General features: G+C 38.3%; 1 protein-coding gene across 1 annotated transcript in view; it reads left to right on the forward strand.

The window, feature by feature from the left end:
- Positions 1-14091, forward strand: part of EGLN1 (egl-9 family hypoxia inducible factor 1) — a 37065-nt gene extending 22974 nt beyond the window's left edge. Inside the window, exons 2-5 of the mRNA XM_051613586.1 lie at positions 5369-5488; positions 7711-7847; positions 9251-9318; positions 11384-14091. Coding sequence (XP_051469546.1) covers positions 5369-5488; positions 7711-7847; positions 9251-9318; positions 11384-11448 — 390 coding nt within the window. The 3' untranslated portion in view covers positions 11449-14091. The remainder of the gene's footprint in view (positions 1-5368; positions 5489-7710; positions 7848-9250; positions 9319-11383) is intronic.
- Positions 14092-17891: the final 3800 nt, after the last annotated feature.

A 17891-nucleotide genomic window follows, 5' to 3' on the forward strand; every position in this document is an offset into this window, starting at 1 on the left:
CCAGAAGATGACCCAAATAGCTGGTATTCGAAGTAGTTGGGGTTTTGTTTTTCTTTTCATCTGCAGCTGAAATGCAACAGAAAATACTCCGTTGCTAATAGACAAATTGAATGGCTGTACTGATAACTTAGTATTAGGAGAGAAGGCTTAAAGATAAATGATTCAAAGCTGCTGCAATGTGTCTGTCTCTTCTTTGTTAGATTCTAACTCAAATTTACAGATTCCTTTTGTCTCTTGAGGCTGTGTGAAGTACTGTGGTACTTAATTTTTAAACCAATAAGCAGTAATTTGCTTTCCTCTTGCAGATTCTCCAGTGACAGTGATTGTTTAATGAGGGAATCTTTGCAGGTGCCAGTGTTTCTCTTCAGCTTTTCTAGTGTCAGTGGTGACTTCTGTGAAACCTTGGGTTTTTTAGCCTTGCTTATTAGATTATGGAGGATATCAGCATGAAGATTTACTCTGATGAAAGTTAGTATCTAAATACGTGGATTAGGTGTGTCCCAAAGAGGTTTTTTTTGCCTCTCTTGGCTTCCCCTGTTTTGAGTGAGGGTAACTTTCTCCCCAGTTGATACTTTTTTTGTGCTGCAAGTTTCTGTCTCTGATTGTGAAGAATCTGCAGAAGACTAGGAATCCAAACCAAGTTGTACCACATTAGCATATTCAAATCAGTCATCTTGACTATGCTTGTCCAAGGTAGAACACATACAATCTTTTAGGACTGTTGTTTGTCAGGAATGAACAAATTTTTTAACTAGGAATACATCACAGATGGACAAAACAGAGACAGGTCAGTTTGGGGGTTTTTTCTTTCTTTGGTTTTTCATTCCAGTGGTGAGTGTTGATGGTGGGTTTTTTTTGTTGTTGGTTTTTTTGTGGTTTTGGTTTTTTTGTGGGTTTGTTTTTTTTGTGGGTTTGTTTGTGGTTTTGGGGGAGGGTGGGTTTCTTGTTTGATTTTATTAATTTTTTTTCATTTTTTTCTTTGAATAATCTGTCAACTGGCCTATGCCAAGGATTTCCAGTGAAGTCTTTGTGAGAATATCTGATAAATTTTGGTAGGAAGTCATCAGTCTTGCATTCAGACATCTTGTTTTCCTCACTGAGATTTGCAGTTCCTTCAGCAAACAGCAAAAGTGACGTCTTCTTGACTGATGCAGCTTTCTTTAATCTGAACTAAGCAATAAAGTTATTTCACTTAATATGACAGAACACATGTTCTGTCTATTTTGTGTCTGGTGGTTTTTTTACCCCCCTTAGTGGAATTCTGTGTTGTAACTGGTATTTTCCCACTCTAAGAGTTTGCTATTACTGCTTCCTTTTCTTAAGGTGCAATATCTAAACTTGTAGGTATCCAGCTGTGAGAGGAATGGAGAAAACAGAGGAAAAAGCTTCAGTCTGTTTAACGCCAAGTTTTTCTTCTTTATATATGGGTGGGGCTGCTTCCAGTTGAAGTATAATTTTCTGCTGCATTGGTGTGCTGTGCCTCCCAGGGTTGTGTCTTAGCTGATGGCTCTTTACATCATGAACAAAACTAGGGACTACGGGTTGTTCTCTCTGATGTTAGCTGCATGCACTTAGTTGCATGAAAGGCTGACACACTAAGGATGCGTTTGCTTAGCAAAAAATCTGTGGTTTCAGTTAGTTCTTCTGTTAACAACTTAGTGTTTGGGATGATAGCCTGAAGTTAATTTTCCAGAGTTAAACATTTGCAAGTAAAACATCTGTATTCGAAAGAGCTATCAGCAGCTTCTTAAGTGTGTGATTACTTGGTTTTGATAGACACAAGCTGGGCAGATTGCAGAGTGGAGAGGGTGCTTTCATACTTCTTTGATTACTCATGATTTCCAGAGGGTATCTTAGGACAGTTCTCATGTACTAGGCATGGGGCCTCAGACTGAAAGAGAATGCTCTTGGGTTACAGAAGCTTAATATTGAAAGTGTTTACAAAGGAATCCAGTGGCTGAACAAGTCAAGTGTGTGACTTAAATGTAGTCTTTGCAAGAAGCTAACGTTACTGAATGCTTAAAAATTCTAATGTCCAAGAAGCACAAAAGGGGAGACTTAATTGTATATTAAGAAAATGCAGGTAATGCCTTGAGTTGAATGTATCAATCACTTTAATGAATAACTAGTGAAACAGGTAGCTCTTTCTTCTGGAGGGCTAACAACTTTGCTATTGGTAGTCTAAAATGTCAAGGAATCTTGGACACTGGGGTCTCAAATGCCTGGCTCTCCACTGTCATTGACAATGTTTTAAAAACAAAAGCCACAAACCCAAAATTTTCTGTTTTTAATAGATGTGTTTGTTTGCTTATTTATGCTGTGAAATGTTAAAACAACAACAAATGCATGTGACTTCATTATTTACCCAGGTCACTTTTTGTCCTTTCCACGTGGGTAATCTTGCAGTACACGGCAGTTTGACACAAACTTGCTTCGTATTGTTTCACAAAGCAATATATTTCCAATGTCCTGTAAACTGTTAGGTTTGGTGACTTTCCTTATCATAGTTCAACTGGGGAGAGAGAATTATGCTAACTGGCAAAAGCAATGTATATTATGCTACACAGGCTGACTGGCAACTTTGCTTTCCAGTTTGCCGCTAAAGGCTGAGTCATTCTTACTGTTATAACAAATACGTACTAGATAAGTTATCACAGCAAAACTGTTTCTCGTCTCTTGCAGTTGGTGATAACAGAAGTTTCAGACTCTGATGTGAAAAACAAGGGCTTTTTTTAAAACATTGGCAGTATTTTAGTCTCAGATGATTGTATGAAACACTTCTTCTACTGAATATGGCTGCTCTTTATGTGAAGTTGATGACAACTGGTGTTTCCCTAGACTTTCCAAAAAGTGCTGCTGGTCCTCTTTTTTTTCTTCAGCAACATTGATGTTAAAGATTCCTTTCTTGATTTCCCTTCAGTAAAGAGAACAAGTACCCTTTTCAGTACCTTATAAAGGAAACTATAGCAATAGGATGCAAATTTATGCTTCTCTAGCTGCAAAATTACCTTTTCGAGGAGCAGATGGCAACCAAGTGTACCCTTGGAAAAAAAACCTGTATTGGCTAGAGGGTCCTGAGAACTCTTCTAAACATTTTTTTAGCTCAGTGACAGATACTTAGGTCATTTATGCGTCCGAAGTTCGATCTTTTCACATCTGAAAGTTACAACTCCTTGTAATTTCAGTGAGAACTGACATTGCCCTAGCTACTCGGTCTCAACGTTTTCCTCGTTCTGAATGGGGTTTAGTAGCTGTTTCATGAAGATCTTGAGCAACAATTAATGTACGGGTTTAATTTGCATGATACTGCTCAGCAAACACCCTTAAATTAAAACTTAACTGGTTTTAGGAGTGCACTTACAGGATTTGGCTTGTTTTCACCACTGTTTGTGTTCCATGAGAGGTTGATGGGGTTTATGTGGTATATCAGACTTTTCTTAAGAGAAACTAAGTATCTTCCTCTTCTAGTCCAGTTTTGCTTTTGTTTTGTTCCTTTTTTCTGTGTAAGAAAGGAAATTACAGAACCCTTATTACATTATTTGGTATGTTTAACTCACTGTTTTGATTTTTGTGGGTTTATCTTCCTGCAGCAAAACTGTCGAGTAATGACTTTGCCAAATATTAGGTCACATTACTTGATACATGTAATATGTATGCATAATGTGAGACCTGTAAATGATGACTGCACTCTGATTACAGTAGAAAGATAGAAAAGCTGAAGTGCCTAATCTGAAATTTACATCAGTATTTGAATTCTGTAGTTTTTAGTATTCTTCATACAGTATAGTCACTTCCATCTCATGTGAATAAAGTTTGGCTTAATATTTAGGTTCTTCTTATAACCACAGTGCTACTATTTGATAAATACTACGTTCTGATTTCTGCCTAGATGAAGCTACCAAAAATTGCTTTTCCCCTTAGTACAGTATTTATGGAAATAAAGATTTTTAAATGTTTGCTGATATAGTGAAATACATTCTGCTTACATGTGATAAGCAAATAATTTGCTGGTAGAACTTGAAACTATTTCTCAGCCTGCGAAAAGCACAGTTTCTTGCATGTAATGCAAACTGGGGAGAGCTTTATTTGTTCAGTATTTTAAAGTGGGGGGGGAGGGAGTTAAATTATCACTATAAAGTAAAAAATGCACTGCAACAGTTAGATTTGAAATACTTTTAATCTGATGGGTTAAATTTTCAAAGTTAATGCTTTATTGGGAAACCTGTTTTGAGTGCAGTCCAGAGGTATGACTTTAGATTCTAACTTAACCAAGCTAAATATAGACAGGAGTGATTATATTTTAAAATTTTAAGGGTTTTCTGTAGGCAGCAGCCACTCATTGAGATTAGTAGTATATTGGATTGTTGGTAGAAACTCTTCTGGTTTTGCTTTTCTTTTAAATCAACATTACTACTTTTTGCAGATAGGATATTGTCACTACAGACATCTGAGTATTGTGGTGGCAGTGGTTGGCTTGGCCAGGAATCTGATCTCTCTCAAAAACCTGGTTTCTATTTCCAGCAAATGTATAAAAATTAATTAGACAATCTATTAGCAAGATGGCCAGTTTGTTTCACATGCACATCTTCTTTGTTGAAGACTCAAACCAAACCACTTTCTCGTGGTCTTTCAAGTCAGCTGAGCTGAGTGCAGCATGGAAAGTTAAATATACTACTGTACTGAAACTCATTTGATATCAGCAGGTTATTGCGGATTACTGTTTGGTGTCTTTTTTCAGTTTCTCACTTTGTGATTAAAAAGGATGTTTTGGTTGTACGTGTAGGCGTGTTTCAACAGAGATTGAAAGACTCCTACGTACATGACAAAACACAAACCCAGGAATGCGCTTGCAGTGATTGAGTAAGATGGGCTCATGATCTTGTCTAAAAAGTCTCCTAAAAATAACGTTTGAACTTACTTTTTGAGGAGGAACTCTTTGCATTGGAACACAGAATAAATTATTTTTTTAAAAAAAGCGCAACATGCTAGTTGTCTGGAAAAAAAGCATTCTTATCACAAGGAGAACTGCATGCTACTTAACTACACACAGGGCATTTTCCCTCTCTTGTATTTCATTCAAGGAAGGGAAGTCTGAAGAATTAGTCATGATATGGGAGCAGCCCCACCTTCCGTAACTTCATTAACAGTGTTCCTCTCAGTGTGTTTCATGCTTTTGTTGGAAACATCTGTGTTCAAAATGCGTTTTTAATTAGAAAGAAAACACGTTTTTAAACAATAATTTTCCCATTATTTCTAACTTAATTTTTCTGTTGCTAATGTATGAATTGCTTAGGAATTCATATAGCTAAAATGTGAACTTCTCACATACACAGATAAAATTAATTATCATGTTTGATTCTTTGACTAGGCTATGGTGGCTTGTTATCCAGGCAATGGAACAGGATATGTGCGCCATGTTGATAACCCAAATGGAGATGGAAGATGTGTTACTTGTATATATTATCTTAATAAAGACTGGGATGCCAAGGTATGCAATAATTTCTTTCTGTAACTTTTATTTTACATATACTTGCTAATGATAAAGGCCTTTTATTCATGTCCTTAATTCTGTGCCTTAGTTGTGTTCTTCCGTTACATTAACTGTGGATGTCCTTTGCCCCCCCTGATCCTGCTGTTAGTGAGAGCAGGTAGAGAGGAGGCATTTATTTTCAAGGTTTTGAATGATGCCAGCAGCACCTCCTTGACAGTGGGATGCAAAGAAAGTTGCATGTTTCTTAATTATAAATATCTGCTAGTATTTAAGTTTCATAAATATCTAATTATGCAGCTTATTGTACAGTATTTATATGGTAAATGCACACACCCACACACAAAGAGTAAATAAAGGATATTTGAAATGTAATTGCTTTCAGATTATTTCTCCTTACGTTTTGTTGAATCTGGAGTTTAATGTTTGTGCAGCTAGATTAGTTTGCTGTATCAGTGTAGTTCAAAGCAGCGCAAGTGTTTGTATCATTGTAGTAGATACAGAGTGTAGAGCAGATAAGGATTTATAACACAGTTCAGGTGGTCTAAGAATGTGCTAACCAGGACTCAGAACGCTCCACAGATGTATTGACTATGATTAAGTGACTTTTTAATAAGGATTGTCCTAGTGATTCAGTGGGATTAGGCAGATTTCAAGAGTGGCTGTAGCTAACTGGCTGCATTGAAAGTGAGAGAGAGTAATGCAAAGATAGCACTTATTTGATTGCTGTGCAGTTAGCTGTGGAAAAGTTTATTCTCTCTCATAGTATATGAAAAAAAAAAAAAAGATAAAAATACTGATAACTTCTGTCATACTTAGGAAGTACCGTGTGGAAGAGCTTGTAAGCTGTCAATTTCTGTGAATTAAGTGCACCAGACAGAGATAACACAGGTTACAGTTGAGAGGATGTTTTCGGTGTTGTGGGTTTTTTTGTTGTTATTTGTTTTGGAGGTTTTTGGGATTTTTGTTTGATTTGTTTGTTTGGGGTTTTTTGTGCTGTCCAGTTCTTTATGAGAGCTGGATGAGACAATCAGAATGATAACATACATAAAACTGGTAGATCAGAAAGTTGAGTCAGAAATGGATGCACTTCAAGCTTTCTGTTTCTTACTTGCTCTTTGAAATGTCAGATTTGATCCTTCAGTTAGAAAATAAATGATTACCCTTTTTTGCCGTGACAGCATCTTTGCATGTAAGTACACCTGTTGGATTGAATAGTTTAAAATGCAGCTCTGAGGCATTTTTTATTTACAATTTCTCTCCTGGAAAAAAAAGAATGCATACTAGAGTATAGAAGTCAAGCAAATTGCATTTTCACAATAATATGTGAAAAATATATTAGTTAGCTATTTAATATTAACAAAAGTGTTTAATTTCCCTCAAAATCTATTTTAAATTACAAATTAATATATTACTAGGTATATTGTTTAGCAAAGAAACAAGCTTACACTTTCTTTAGGAGAACAAATTGATCTAAACTGTCACTTTTCAATGACTGATATAGATCACAGTTAACAGTTATAGATAACAGTTTACCTTGTTACCACTTGCACTGTAACCACTTTCACATGATGCCCTCAGTGCCTATATTTAGATTTTAAAACAGTAGAAAAACATCAGTAGAATCAGTAAAACATCAGTAGAAAGGTGTTAACCCCACCTACTTGTGCTGTTTTCTGGGCATGCATAGGTAGTTCCAACTGTTTTCAAAGTCTGACAGAGATCTAAATTGACCAGGAGTAATGTAGTTTGAAGTTTCCTAGTCTTTCCTCATTGTAATTACAGAAACATGACAAAAAATTGTGCTGCTGTTAAATGAAACAATCTCTTTAATAGGAGAAGGTGAAACTCAGATGTGAAATACAATTTTTCTCTCAAGTGTATTGGCATATCTTTGGCCACCTGTGTAACATTAGTCAGTCTTGTCCATTCTTTGTGAGCAGGTATATGCAATTAAAAACAACCAATCTAAACCCACAGCTTTTTACTTAAACATGAATCAAAGTTTAATATTGTAAGCACTCTGAAGTTACTTAGTGAAAAATGTGCAATACATTCTGTTAAATGTATCAGCAGAAAAGCTGTAGATTCATAAGTTCTGTAGCATCTGATAAAGGTTTTTATTTCCAAGTGTCTGAAATATTTTCAAATATGGCATTCAGTACTTTTGAATACTCTGAGACATGGTTTTCAAGCATGGCTTTTACATATTTAATTTGTAGGTGAGTGGAGGTATGCTTCGGATATTTCCAGAAGGCAAAGCCCAATTTGCTGATATCGAACCCAAATTTGATAGACTGCTATTCTTCTGGTCTGATCGACGCAACCCTCATGAAGTACAGCCAGCATTTGCTACAAGGTAGGACTAATGGACTCTGCATGATGCCTCTTTTATCAAGAAATGAGTGAATCCTAACGAGAAATGAGTGCGTGATCCCAGGTCTTCCGTGTCCAGTTCCAGTTGCACTGTGATGAGAAGGGTTTTCTAGTGATTGATTAGGCTTTTGCTGTGCTGCTGAATTTGCACCCATGTCTGATCTCTTATTTTGGAGAAAACATCCACTTGAGTGAGTAGGAGGGAGGACTGGCAACGCCAGAAGTTTTCCAGCGTGTACTTGACAGAGCTGGGTAGGAGCATGCACAGCCATAAGCAGACTCCACCTTAGCCAAGGGGTATTGTCTTCCTTATTTCTCTGTAATGGCTTTGCACTGTGATCCCTTCCTTCTGTCTTTAGCACCTTACTGTGTTACTGAAAGATTCACTGCATACTTGACTTTCATGTCCTCTTTTTCTGGGGCACAGGGAATTGTTAGAAGATAGTCATGTTAGTTCTCCCTTCTGTTCTAGGAGTGGCTTAGTCCTGGAGTTGGGAGAGGGCTGTGGGGCAGAAATGGCCATTGATACACAAATCTGTTCTTTCTCTGGAGTACTAGAGGAGTTGCTCCCGGTCTGAGTCACAGAGGGAACTTGATACCTCCCTTGTCACTCACTGTGGGGCAGTGGATGATGCTAAAGGTACCTGCCTTCACTGCTTCCACATCCTGAGTGACATTTCCAGATAATGTTAATCAGTAAATCACTGGAATCCTTGATGCAGACTTCCTGTTGCCTGTCGCAACATGTTTGGATGAACATTGACTGGAGCTGTGAGATAACAAGTACCTTTGCAAGAAGTAACTTGAAACTGCCACCCATGTGTCCTCTTGCAGCCTTTTCTGAGGCTGTACTGCTTTCCCTGCCCTCTTTGTGCTCCCAGCAGTCAGGGTGAAATGCCATTTACTAAAGCTCCTTAAAGTCTTTTCTCAGTAGCTGGCATTTCATATTAAATCCTCTACAGGACAGGCAGTGGAAAACTGGGGGAGCTGTGTAAGAAGGGATAGTTAATTTTCCTTATGGCAAATGTCCAAAAAAAGAGGTTCTTGCAGTGTGGCTCAGTGATGGACTTGACCGAGTGAAGTAGAAGAAGAGGTCAGAGGGCAAGATGAGATGGACAGAGACTGTATTACAATTATGGGCAAGAATTGTGATAGTAGCTTACCAGGAAAAAGAAGTGTAAACTTAAAGCATCGGTGTCACCCTTTCAGTGACTGTTCAGGCAATATCTACTAATAGGAAAAAAAAAAATCTGCTTGCTTTGTGAAATACTTTTGCAGTCTGACAGAAGAAACATCATCTCGTTTAGGTTGTGTTTTATGTCAAGTGCTTCACTGTTTTTGTTTTTTCTCATAGTTCAGGAGTTCTTTTTCCATCCTTTTCCCTAGGTACGCAATAACAGTGTGGTATTTTGATGCAGATGAAAGAGCACGAGCTAAAGTAAAATATCTAACAGGTAATCTCTTGTTAATATCTTTCGTGTTCTTTTTTTTTTTCTGGAATAATAGCTATGTAGTCCAGCCTCACCTCCTTGGTCCATGCTGTGCACAAAGAGGGGGAGAAAAACAGTGTAACTCAGAGTCAGGTTTTACAGGGAAGGTGATCCAGTGGTTGGGCTGCTATGCAGTGACTCAGGAAATCCAGGTCAGTGCCTTGTCCTGCTCACACTTCCTCTGAGACTGCTCAGTATTTTCAAATGGGAGATATGTAGCTCCTCCACAGTAGATGTGGAGGATAAATACATCAGAGACTATGAGGCACTGCAGAACTGAGACCTTTGGAAAGCGTTTTGATTGAATACAGTGATTCAAGTGAATATTTGAAGTATAAGTGAATACAGCTTAACTGGACTAGAATCTGTATTACAAAAACAAAAGCCTAAAATTAAAATCTGGAATCAAAGAATGGAGTTACTTCCTCCTCTTCCAATTCCACGTATCTGGCATCTGTTTTCCTTTTCTGGCTTCTCCCTCAAGAGGAAGTTGATCTAATTTTCCTGTTCAAATTAGCATTATAAGGAGGAATGGCCTAGGACTTCTGTCATACTTGTATTTGCCATCACAACTATATGTTTGTTACAGTAGTTTAAAAATAAACCCAAATCAGATATAACACCAATGCACATATGCACAGGGCCAGTTTCTCCACAGCTTCATCTCAAGAGTTCTGAAACCACAGGTGCTGAAGACATGGGCTAGTAATTTCCAAACGAGCTTTGCATTCATTGCTGTTAGGCGTCTGAAGCTCATAATAGCCCCAGTGCTATCTAGCGGCTGTGGAAGCTGCAGTTTAGTTCAGTCCCCCTTGGAGCAGCCTTTGGCTTTTAGTGCATTCCAGGAGGAGCAGGAGCAGAGCAGCTCCTGCCTGGCTTACAAAGAAACGCAGGGAGTCCCTCAGCTCCATCCTGGTGTCCTGCAGTGCAATGGCGCATGCCCAGCGAGGAGCAGTGACTTCCCAGGCGGTCAGGAATGCCGGATAACGCCCTCCTGGTCTCTGCAGGAAGCTTGTCTTTCTGTCTCTGAGCACGACTTCACGTCACACACATGTGACTATGCAGCTTCTGGAGCCAGCCGTGCAGGAACAGAGCTGTTTGGGTTGTCTCTGCATAGCTTTGGCTGCTGGTTTTCAGAGAGAGAGCAGGGAAGTGGTTTGGGTGGGCTTCTGTTTTCCCCCTGGTCCATCCCTGTCTCCAGGATCCCCCTAAACTGCAGCCAGTTAAGGAAGGAAGGCTGGGTTGGAGGGCTTGTCAAAATTTTGGTATTGGTTTGCCTTGTAAGTTATTTATATTAGCATATTGTTGTGATTCCAGTTTTGTTTGAAATTAAAATTGCATTCTTTGCTCTGTATCTGCAAAAAGAATTGTGCAGAATACTTTTTACATTCCATCAATACTAAAATAAAAGATTACAGAATAAAATGTCTTAAAATCAAAAACTATTAATTTTTGTCTGTCAGTTTAACTAAACCCCTGCAAAATATGTGTGAATATTTCTTGAATGTGGGATACTGTGTCTGTTAACATTTTGATAGTCAAACTTTTTTGGGGTTACTTGAAGCTAAAGTTTTTGGAGAGAAAGGAGCAGAGAAGGTGTGGGTTTGGTTTATTTTTTAGCAGCAAGTCAAATAGAACATTGAAGTTTAGAAATCCCTCAAAGTTTCTTTACAAAGGTAAATACCCAGAAACCCCAGATACTCTGATCCAGAGTAACGGACAATATCCTCAGATTCTCAGTTGGCAGTTCTTAAAGCTTTTCTTTGCCTGTAAAGGCTGGAATGAAGAATTTCAAAACTGTAGATAGTATGTGAAGTAGCCAGTTTTCTACTTGGGCAGCCAAATAAATGCCTGCTTTCCTCATGGCTTGTTAACTTTACAGAGCACATGTACAAAAATATGTATCTTGCTAGATCATATGAACTAGACAGTCTTCAAAGTACTGTCTTAGAAGTATATGGAAAGTGATGTAGCAAATTGTTGATGAATGCTGACAAATAATACTGATTTCCTTTTCATATTTCTGCAGGTGAAAAAGGTGTGAGGGTTGAACTTAATAAACCTTCTGACTCAGTTGGGAAAGATGTTCTATAAGCCTTTGATTTAGCAACTCCCCTTGCGATTCTCCCTGATAAATCTTGATGCTATCTATTAACTTTTGAATGTGAATAACAAGATAAAGGAAAATCAACAACAAACCAACATTTTAATAAAGAAGCAAACAGTGTTTCAATGTTGCATCAACTAGAAGATTCTTTGACTGCTGAAGCATTGTACTATGTGATTGTGACTCCAGGCCTGTGACTGCTTATGTGAAGAAGATAAGCAATCAGTAAGAAACAGCATATGCATCTGGACATAAATAAGTGCCCTACATAGAATTTTTCCATTCTTATATTTTGTCAGACCTGTCATCCGCCTGAATCCAATTCATCTCTCCCTTTTTTATATGGTAAAAGTTTGAATTTTGGGTAATTTTTGTATGACCAGGTACAGTTTGTCAAAATTGAGTCTTAAAAAAAGAGAAAAACTGAAAAAAAAGGAAAAAAAAGAAAAAAAATTACAGTATTCTCCAAAATATCATGGATCTATTTTTGTAAAACTGTTCATACTGTTCTCCTCTGCCATGAAAGACCTAATTAATGTAAGGGTTGCCAGTAACTGATTATCACTTTAATTTTCTTTACACCTCAAGTCTGAAAAGGAGCACTTTAATTACCAGCTTAAAAACCTGATTGTTTTATATCATATCTCACACTAATCTTAACTTTAAAGATTGCTGCTGTATTGTTTTTTTGACTATGTCCTCTTGAACCTTATTAACAGAAGAAAATCAGTTATCTCACTATTAGTAACATTCAGTTTGTGGTTTTGTATGTTGAATCCACAAAGGAGAAGTTTCTCTTTGAGGGGGTTTTTGTTTGTGTTGGTTTTTTTGTTTGTTTGTTTGGTTGGTTTGGTTTTTTTAAGTGACTGGCACTAAGAGAACTTGACACTATCAGTTGCTGTCGTTGGCTTTGGGGACCGGGCAAATACCGTCAAGTTACAAGAATATACAAGGGCTTTCCTAGGCTGTTAGAGGTACCCAGAACCTCCTTGCATACTTGACAGAAAATTTTGAGCTTTCTCCCTTTTCTAAAGAATACTTGCCACACCCCTTTGCTTTGTATATAAGTTAATAGAATATCTAAAATTCACTTAAAAAAATTCTTTTCAAATGTTGGTGTCCCATGCAGTCTGTAAGTTGACACCTTGATCTATTATATAGTATCAAGGAGATAGTCAGCACACTGAAGCAGAAGTGCATCACTGTAGACCTCTTGGTGCAAGACATCTTCAGGTTTTCACTGTACTGAATGATTTCCCCAAAAAGGCACTGCCCTTTGATAAATACTGAGGTATATATTTAGTAAGAAAACTTTTATTTTCTTTTATGTTGTTTTCCTTTTGTCAAGGAGAGGGGACATCACAGGATAAAAGTGACATGTGTAGAAACTTTGATATTCTTACTTTTAAGAAATGGATGTTTTGGATGCTGATTTTTACTTCTTCTTTCTCTTCTTTGTTTTTGTTGTTTGTTTGTTGTTTTTTTTTTTCCCTGAGCTTTAAAAGGTTGAGAAAACAAAAGCAAATCTATAAAAGACAGCGTTTATATTTACAGGAGTTTGGGGGTTGATCAACTTACCCACTGCAGTTTTCTATCTGTCCCTTATTTCCTTACTTAGCCAAAACAATGTGAGTGTACAGAAATATTTCTGTATATATTACAACTTGTGACAATTTTAGCATCTGTATAGTTTGTATTCAATTAGAGACCTTTTCTATGGAAAGCTCAGTAATTTTTTATTAAAAATATTACTATTGTTCATGTAAAACATGAAAAAGCAAATTGTTTCGTAACAAACTGACAGGGGAAAAAATTCAGTATCGGTATATCATTTAGGAGAACCAACAGAAATCTCAGTTTTGTTTTGATTTCACTTTTCCTTTTTTTTTAGTGAGGTCTTGCCCTTTACAGTTCTTTCCTCTTTTCCTCCCAGAAAAACAGGCAGGATACCTTTACTATAAGTGCCTCTGCCAACTTGGCCAAGGAGTGCAAATCTTCATTTACTGTCTGGTCTGCAGTGTATTTAGGCTACCAATGAAACAAGCAAAAAAAGCCACCTCTTCTACTTCATCTTTAGTACTACTTTAATGGAGGTTTGGTTAGTTTTGTTTTAGAAATGTAAACATAAGGCTTTAAACTTGTTTCAGTCCCTCTAATTCAAACTTCTGCAGTTACATGGTGTATCAAATTCTAATCACACTGAAGGATTGTGCTTGCCAGACAGGTTTAAAAAGTGCTTAATTTTTCACTCCATACAAGTCATTACAATAGGGTCAACAAATCAGGTCAGCCATTTCTTCCATGTTCTTTAGAAACTGTTCATTTCATGTCGGTTGAATATTCAGTCTTTGGCATCACCAAGCAGGTCCTTGTTTTAAAACTATTTTTTAAACTGTCTTATGATCTGTATGTGTCTAGTCCTGGTTAAAGATAAAGCTTCATAATGCTATTCTTATTCATGATGTCAGCCGGCTGTAAAATATGAGACCTTTATCTATAGCAGGCAATGAAATTCAGGATTCACTTACAGGTTGCCTATAAAGTTGTGTAATTTGAAAAGCAGTGTTCATTACAAAAGAGCTCTCCAGTTGCTTGTAAAGCTAATCTAATTAAAAAAGACAATGTGTAAAGGTTCTTGAAACTATGTGGTTATTTGTGATCTAGGTGGCTTAAAAACCTACTCTGTAGCAACTGATTTAAAAATGACCCCTGATAAAGGGGGCATGTAGATTTTTCATGGGTTTGTGGGGTTTTCTTTTTTGTTTTGTTACTGTTGTTGGGTTTTCTGATAGGGTTTTTTTGTTTGTTTATAAGTCAGAGCTGTTTCTGCTCTGGAGAAGAGTCTGCTGTTTTTTATACTGCCTACAGTTACTTGGGCGTGGTGATCATTTTCTGAATTATTTTGTCCCTCAAAAAATTGCAACAAGTTTAGGTTGGCTGGAAAGAGTGATGGCACACATAGAGGCAGCTGTATTTTTTTTTTTTTTTTCACCACTTTGATAGGTACGTGAAGTGCAAAACAAAACTCCTCCTCAAACAGGATTTGTAAGGTTTAATGGGAGCTCTTCAGTTTTACGTGGCTCCCAAGGAATTATGAGCCCTTTGAAGATGGCAGAAGAATGGTGGAGTCTGCAGATGCCAACCCATATGAGATGCCACACAATTTCCCTAAGCTTTTTGATGAGCTTTATAATGGCTGTACAGTAATCAAGGAAGTGTCTGGTTGGCTGTGCTTCTGCCGTTGCTGTTACTCTTGTGAAAACCCTGTGCAAGGGCTTGTCTATCTTTTACTGGTTCAGGAAGAGTTACCTGGATCTCCAGGTTGAGTCTGCCAACCTTAGTACACTTCTCATGGTACTTGGGTGCCTGTGGTGCTCCGTTCTGCTCTTGGCAGTGTGTTAGGCTGAAACGTAAGTGCAGCAGCACAGTGTTTTGAGGATTTTCCCATGCTTCAGTGCTGTATAACTTCTTATATGTTGTCTTGAAATATCATCTCCCCCATCTTTGTTTTGCAGTGAACAAGGAAGAAGCCTCCTACCACTTGAAACCATCCTGAATAGACCTGATGTTTTATTTTTATTCTTAATTACCACATTGCTGAGCACAATACACAGGGGGGTCGTTTTACATGGTAAATTAAAATACTGCACTCGAGAGATGAAGTCTCTGGGGTATTTCTCAAAAGACACTTGCTAATCTAAGAAGAAGCTACCTGACAGCCTGTATTGTATGTGAAACACCTGGCTGTGCAGACCACTTTAAGATCAGGAATGGAAAGATCACATCTCTAAGTCACACTGATAAGTATAATCAGTCTGGAAAGTACCATTTTTGTGCCAGCTGAATGCTTTGAAGAAGAGGGGAGAATGTTAAGTGACAATAGTAAACTCTAAAAAAGCTCAGATGTCTAGTGTGTGTACCCTGCCTGCCGGCATTCCAGTATGCAGAGAGCTGCATGCACATGGAAATACACAGTGGGAATTTATGAGTACTCAGCAGCAAAGACTTTGAAGAAATTCATGGGACTTAATTGAATTTGGATCTCGTCTGCTTTTCTTTGGGGAGGGTCAGGGGTATGGATCCACAGAAACTTGGGCATCCAAAATCAGTCTTTGTGTAAATAATTGCTGCAAATGTGTTGAAGCCAGTTTGTGCTATTACACTGCCACAAGACCTGTGTGCACTCTAGAGTGTCTGCTGAATCTGAGTTTCCTGACCCTGTCTGATGGGTTTGGATAGAGCAGCTGGCAGAAGCAGGATCAAGGCCCTCTGTCCTACCAGGCAAAAACCAGTTCCAGAGAATTTGCACTGTTCCATCAAGCTTTTCCCCATAGCTTTGAAATCAAGTGAACATATAGTACATTAATCCCTTTCCTAATATAATGAAAAAAAAAAAAAGAAAAGAAAAAAGAAAAAAACCCATAGCTCCCAAATGGATGAGTCAGGTAGAGTTGGCTCTAAGAGTGGAAGGAACAGATGAGATGCATATCAGCAGCCCATTGGATCCAGCCTTAGCAGGACAGGGAAGAAGGAATGAGTTGAATAGAAATGGTAAAGCAGGACAGGAAGAGACTGACACAAGACCAAGATACATCATGTGTGAGGAATATGGAACATGCCAAGCAGAAATGTGATTGGAGTCTGCTTTGAGAAGGAACTTAAAGTGTGGGAAGAAAGAATACACAGTGTGTTTGCCTCAGGAAAGACAGTTGCTGATGCATTCCATCAACCATTTCTCTTAATGTATGTGTGTTGCAAAATAGCACGTTTTTATCTCTGCAGATGAGAGGTTCATAAGGTTTTGCTTGAACTGGGAGTTGGTTTCCTTGTCTGTCTTCCAGTTTTAAGTTGTTGGACTTGGAGGATATTTTTTCACCTCAAATGTGCAGCTCAGGATTAAACTTCTATTGGTAATACTGAATGGGTTCTTCTGAAGAGCCTTGTATATAATGTGGTAATAAATGCTGGAAAAGGTGACCGGTTCATTTAACCTGTAAGCCCAGTACCAACATTTTCACATGGCCTCATATCTGAGTGGGAAGGGATGTGAACCAGACAGATGGACTAACAACTTGACAGTGTCACACACAGCTGACTGACTCACTGCTTCAGGGCAGTGTCTAAACTGGAAATCCATTACTTTTCAAATGCAGCTGGGGATGGGCAGTAAAATTTCATCTCTGAATATTCACCGTGTGGATCCAGTGCTCCTTGTGGGCCTGTGTGTCAGTGTGGTTTGTCGAGGTGGAGCCAGTTCATCTCCTGGGTCCGTTTCAAGGGGTGGTGTGGTTCAATTTTGGTATTGCTTTTAAATAAATATTAATCCAGAATAACTGAAGTGCAGAGATTTGATTCGTGTTCATAGACAGCCTAATACCTGAATATTGTATTTGGTTATGAGTTGGTATTTCACTACCTAAAGAAAGCAAGGGTGAAACAAAAAGCCAGGCAAAAAATACCCCAACAAAACAATGAAAACAAAATGAAAAAACAAAACAAAACACCACTAACAAAACCAAAAAACTAGACTTTTGGAGCTTGATTAATTGCTTTTGCAATCCTGAGAAGTTTTTCGATACAGTGAAGACAGGAGTGAACGTGTCAGAAAAACACAACAAACCACAAGCCAGCAACAAACTAAATGCCAAAAACACCCCTAAACCTGGAAAGTGCCATCTTGGCTGCTGTTGAGTGTGGTACCTCGTGTTGTTGGAACTGAAAGATACTTCACAAGAACTAGTTTTATTTGAGTACTTGGCAACATCTTTGGACATCGGGGACAAAATGTTTCTCCAAGGAGAATGTGATTGCACACACCATTAACATTTGGCAGAGGGCATCAGGGCCATGAGTAATAACCAAATCTTTTTCTGAGATTAGAGTCTGGTTCATGGTGTTCTCAGTAGCAAAGAGCAAGTTTTGAGCTGTCACATTGGGCATATTCCTTTTCCCCTTCCCTAGCTGCAACAGAAACGTAAGTAATGTGGTGCTGGGCACATGTTCTGCACAGTCACATTTTAATGAACAAGCAGAAACTGTAGTGAGTTAACTCTCTTAGATCCTAAATTCTTCTCCTATGTAGAACTCTTTACTGGAATATAGGTAGCGATTGCTAAACTTCTTGGATTACATTTTATTTTTCCCCACCTGCACTATGAGAACGTTGTAGTAGTTTTTTTTTTGTTTTTGTTTTTGTTTTTTTTTAAAAAAACAACCCTAACAAGTAGGAACCAACCGCACGAATTCCAGAGCTGCGGCAGCTTCATCGCCATGCATTGGTACGGAATGACAGCACCAGAGAGGGCAAACCCCGGAAAAATGCAGGATTTTTTGGCGGCCCTTGCTGGCGGCGGTCCTGGGGGGGGCTGCCCTGGACGGGGATGAGGGCGCTCGGGAACCCCCATCCCGGGACAGCGGGAGGCAAAGCGAG

The sequence above is a fragment of the Apus apus genome, chromosome 3 (assembly GCF_020740795.1).
Source record: "Apus apus isolate bApuApu2 chromosome 3, bApuApu2.pri.cur, whole genome shotgun sequence".
NCBI lineage: Eukaryota > Metazoa > Chordata > Aves > Apodiformes > Apodidae > Apus > Apus apus.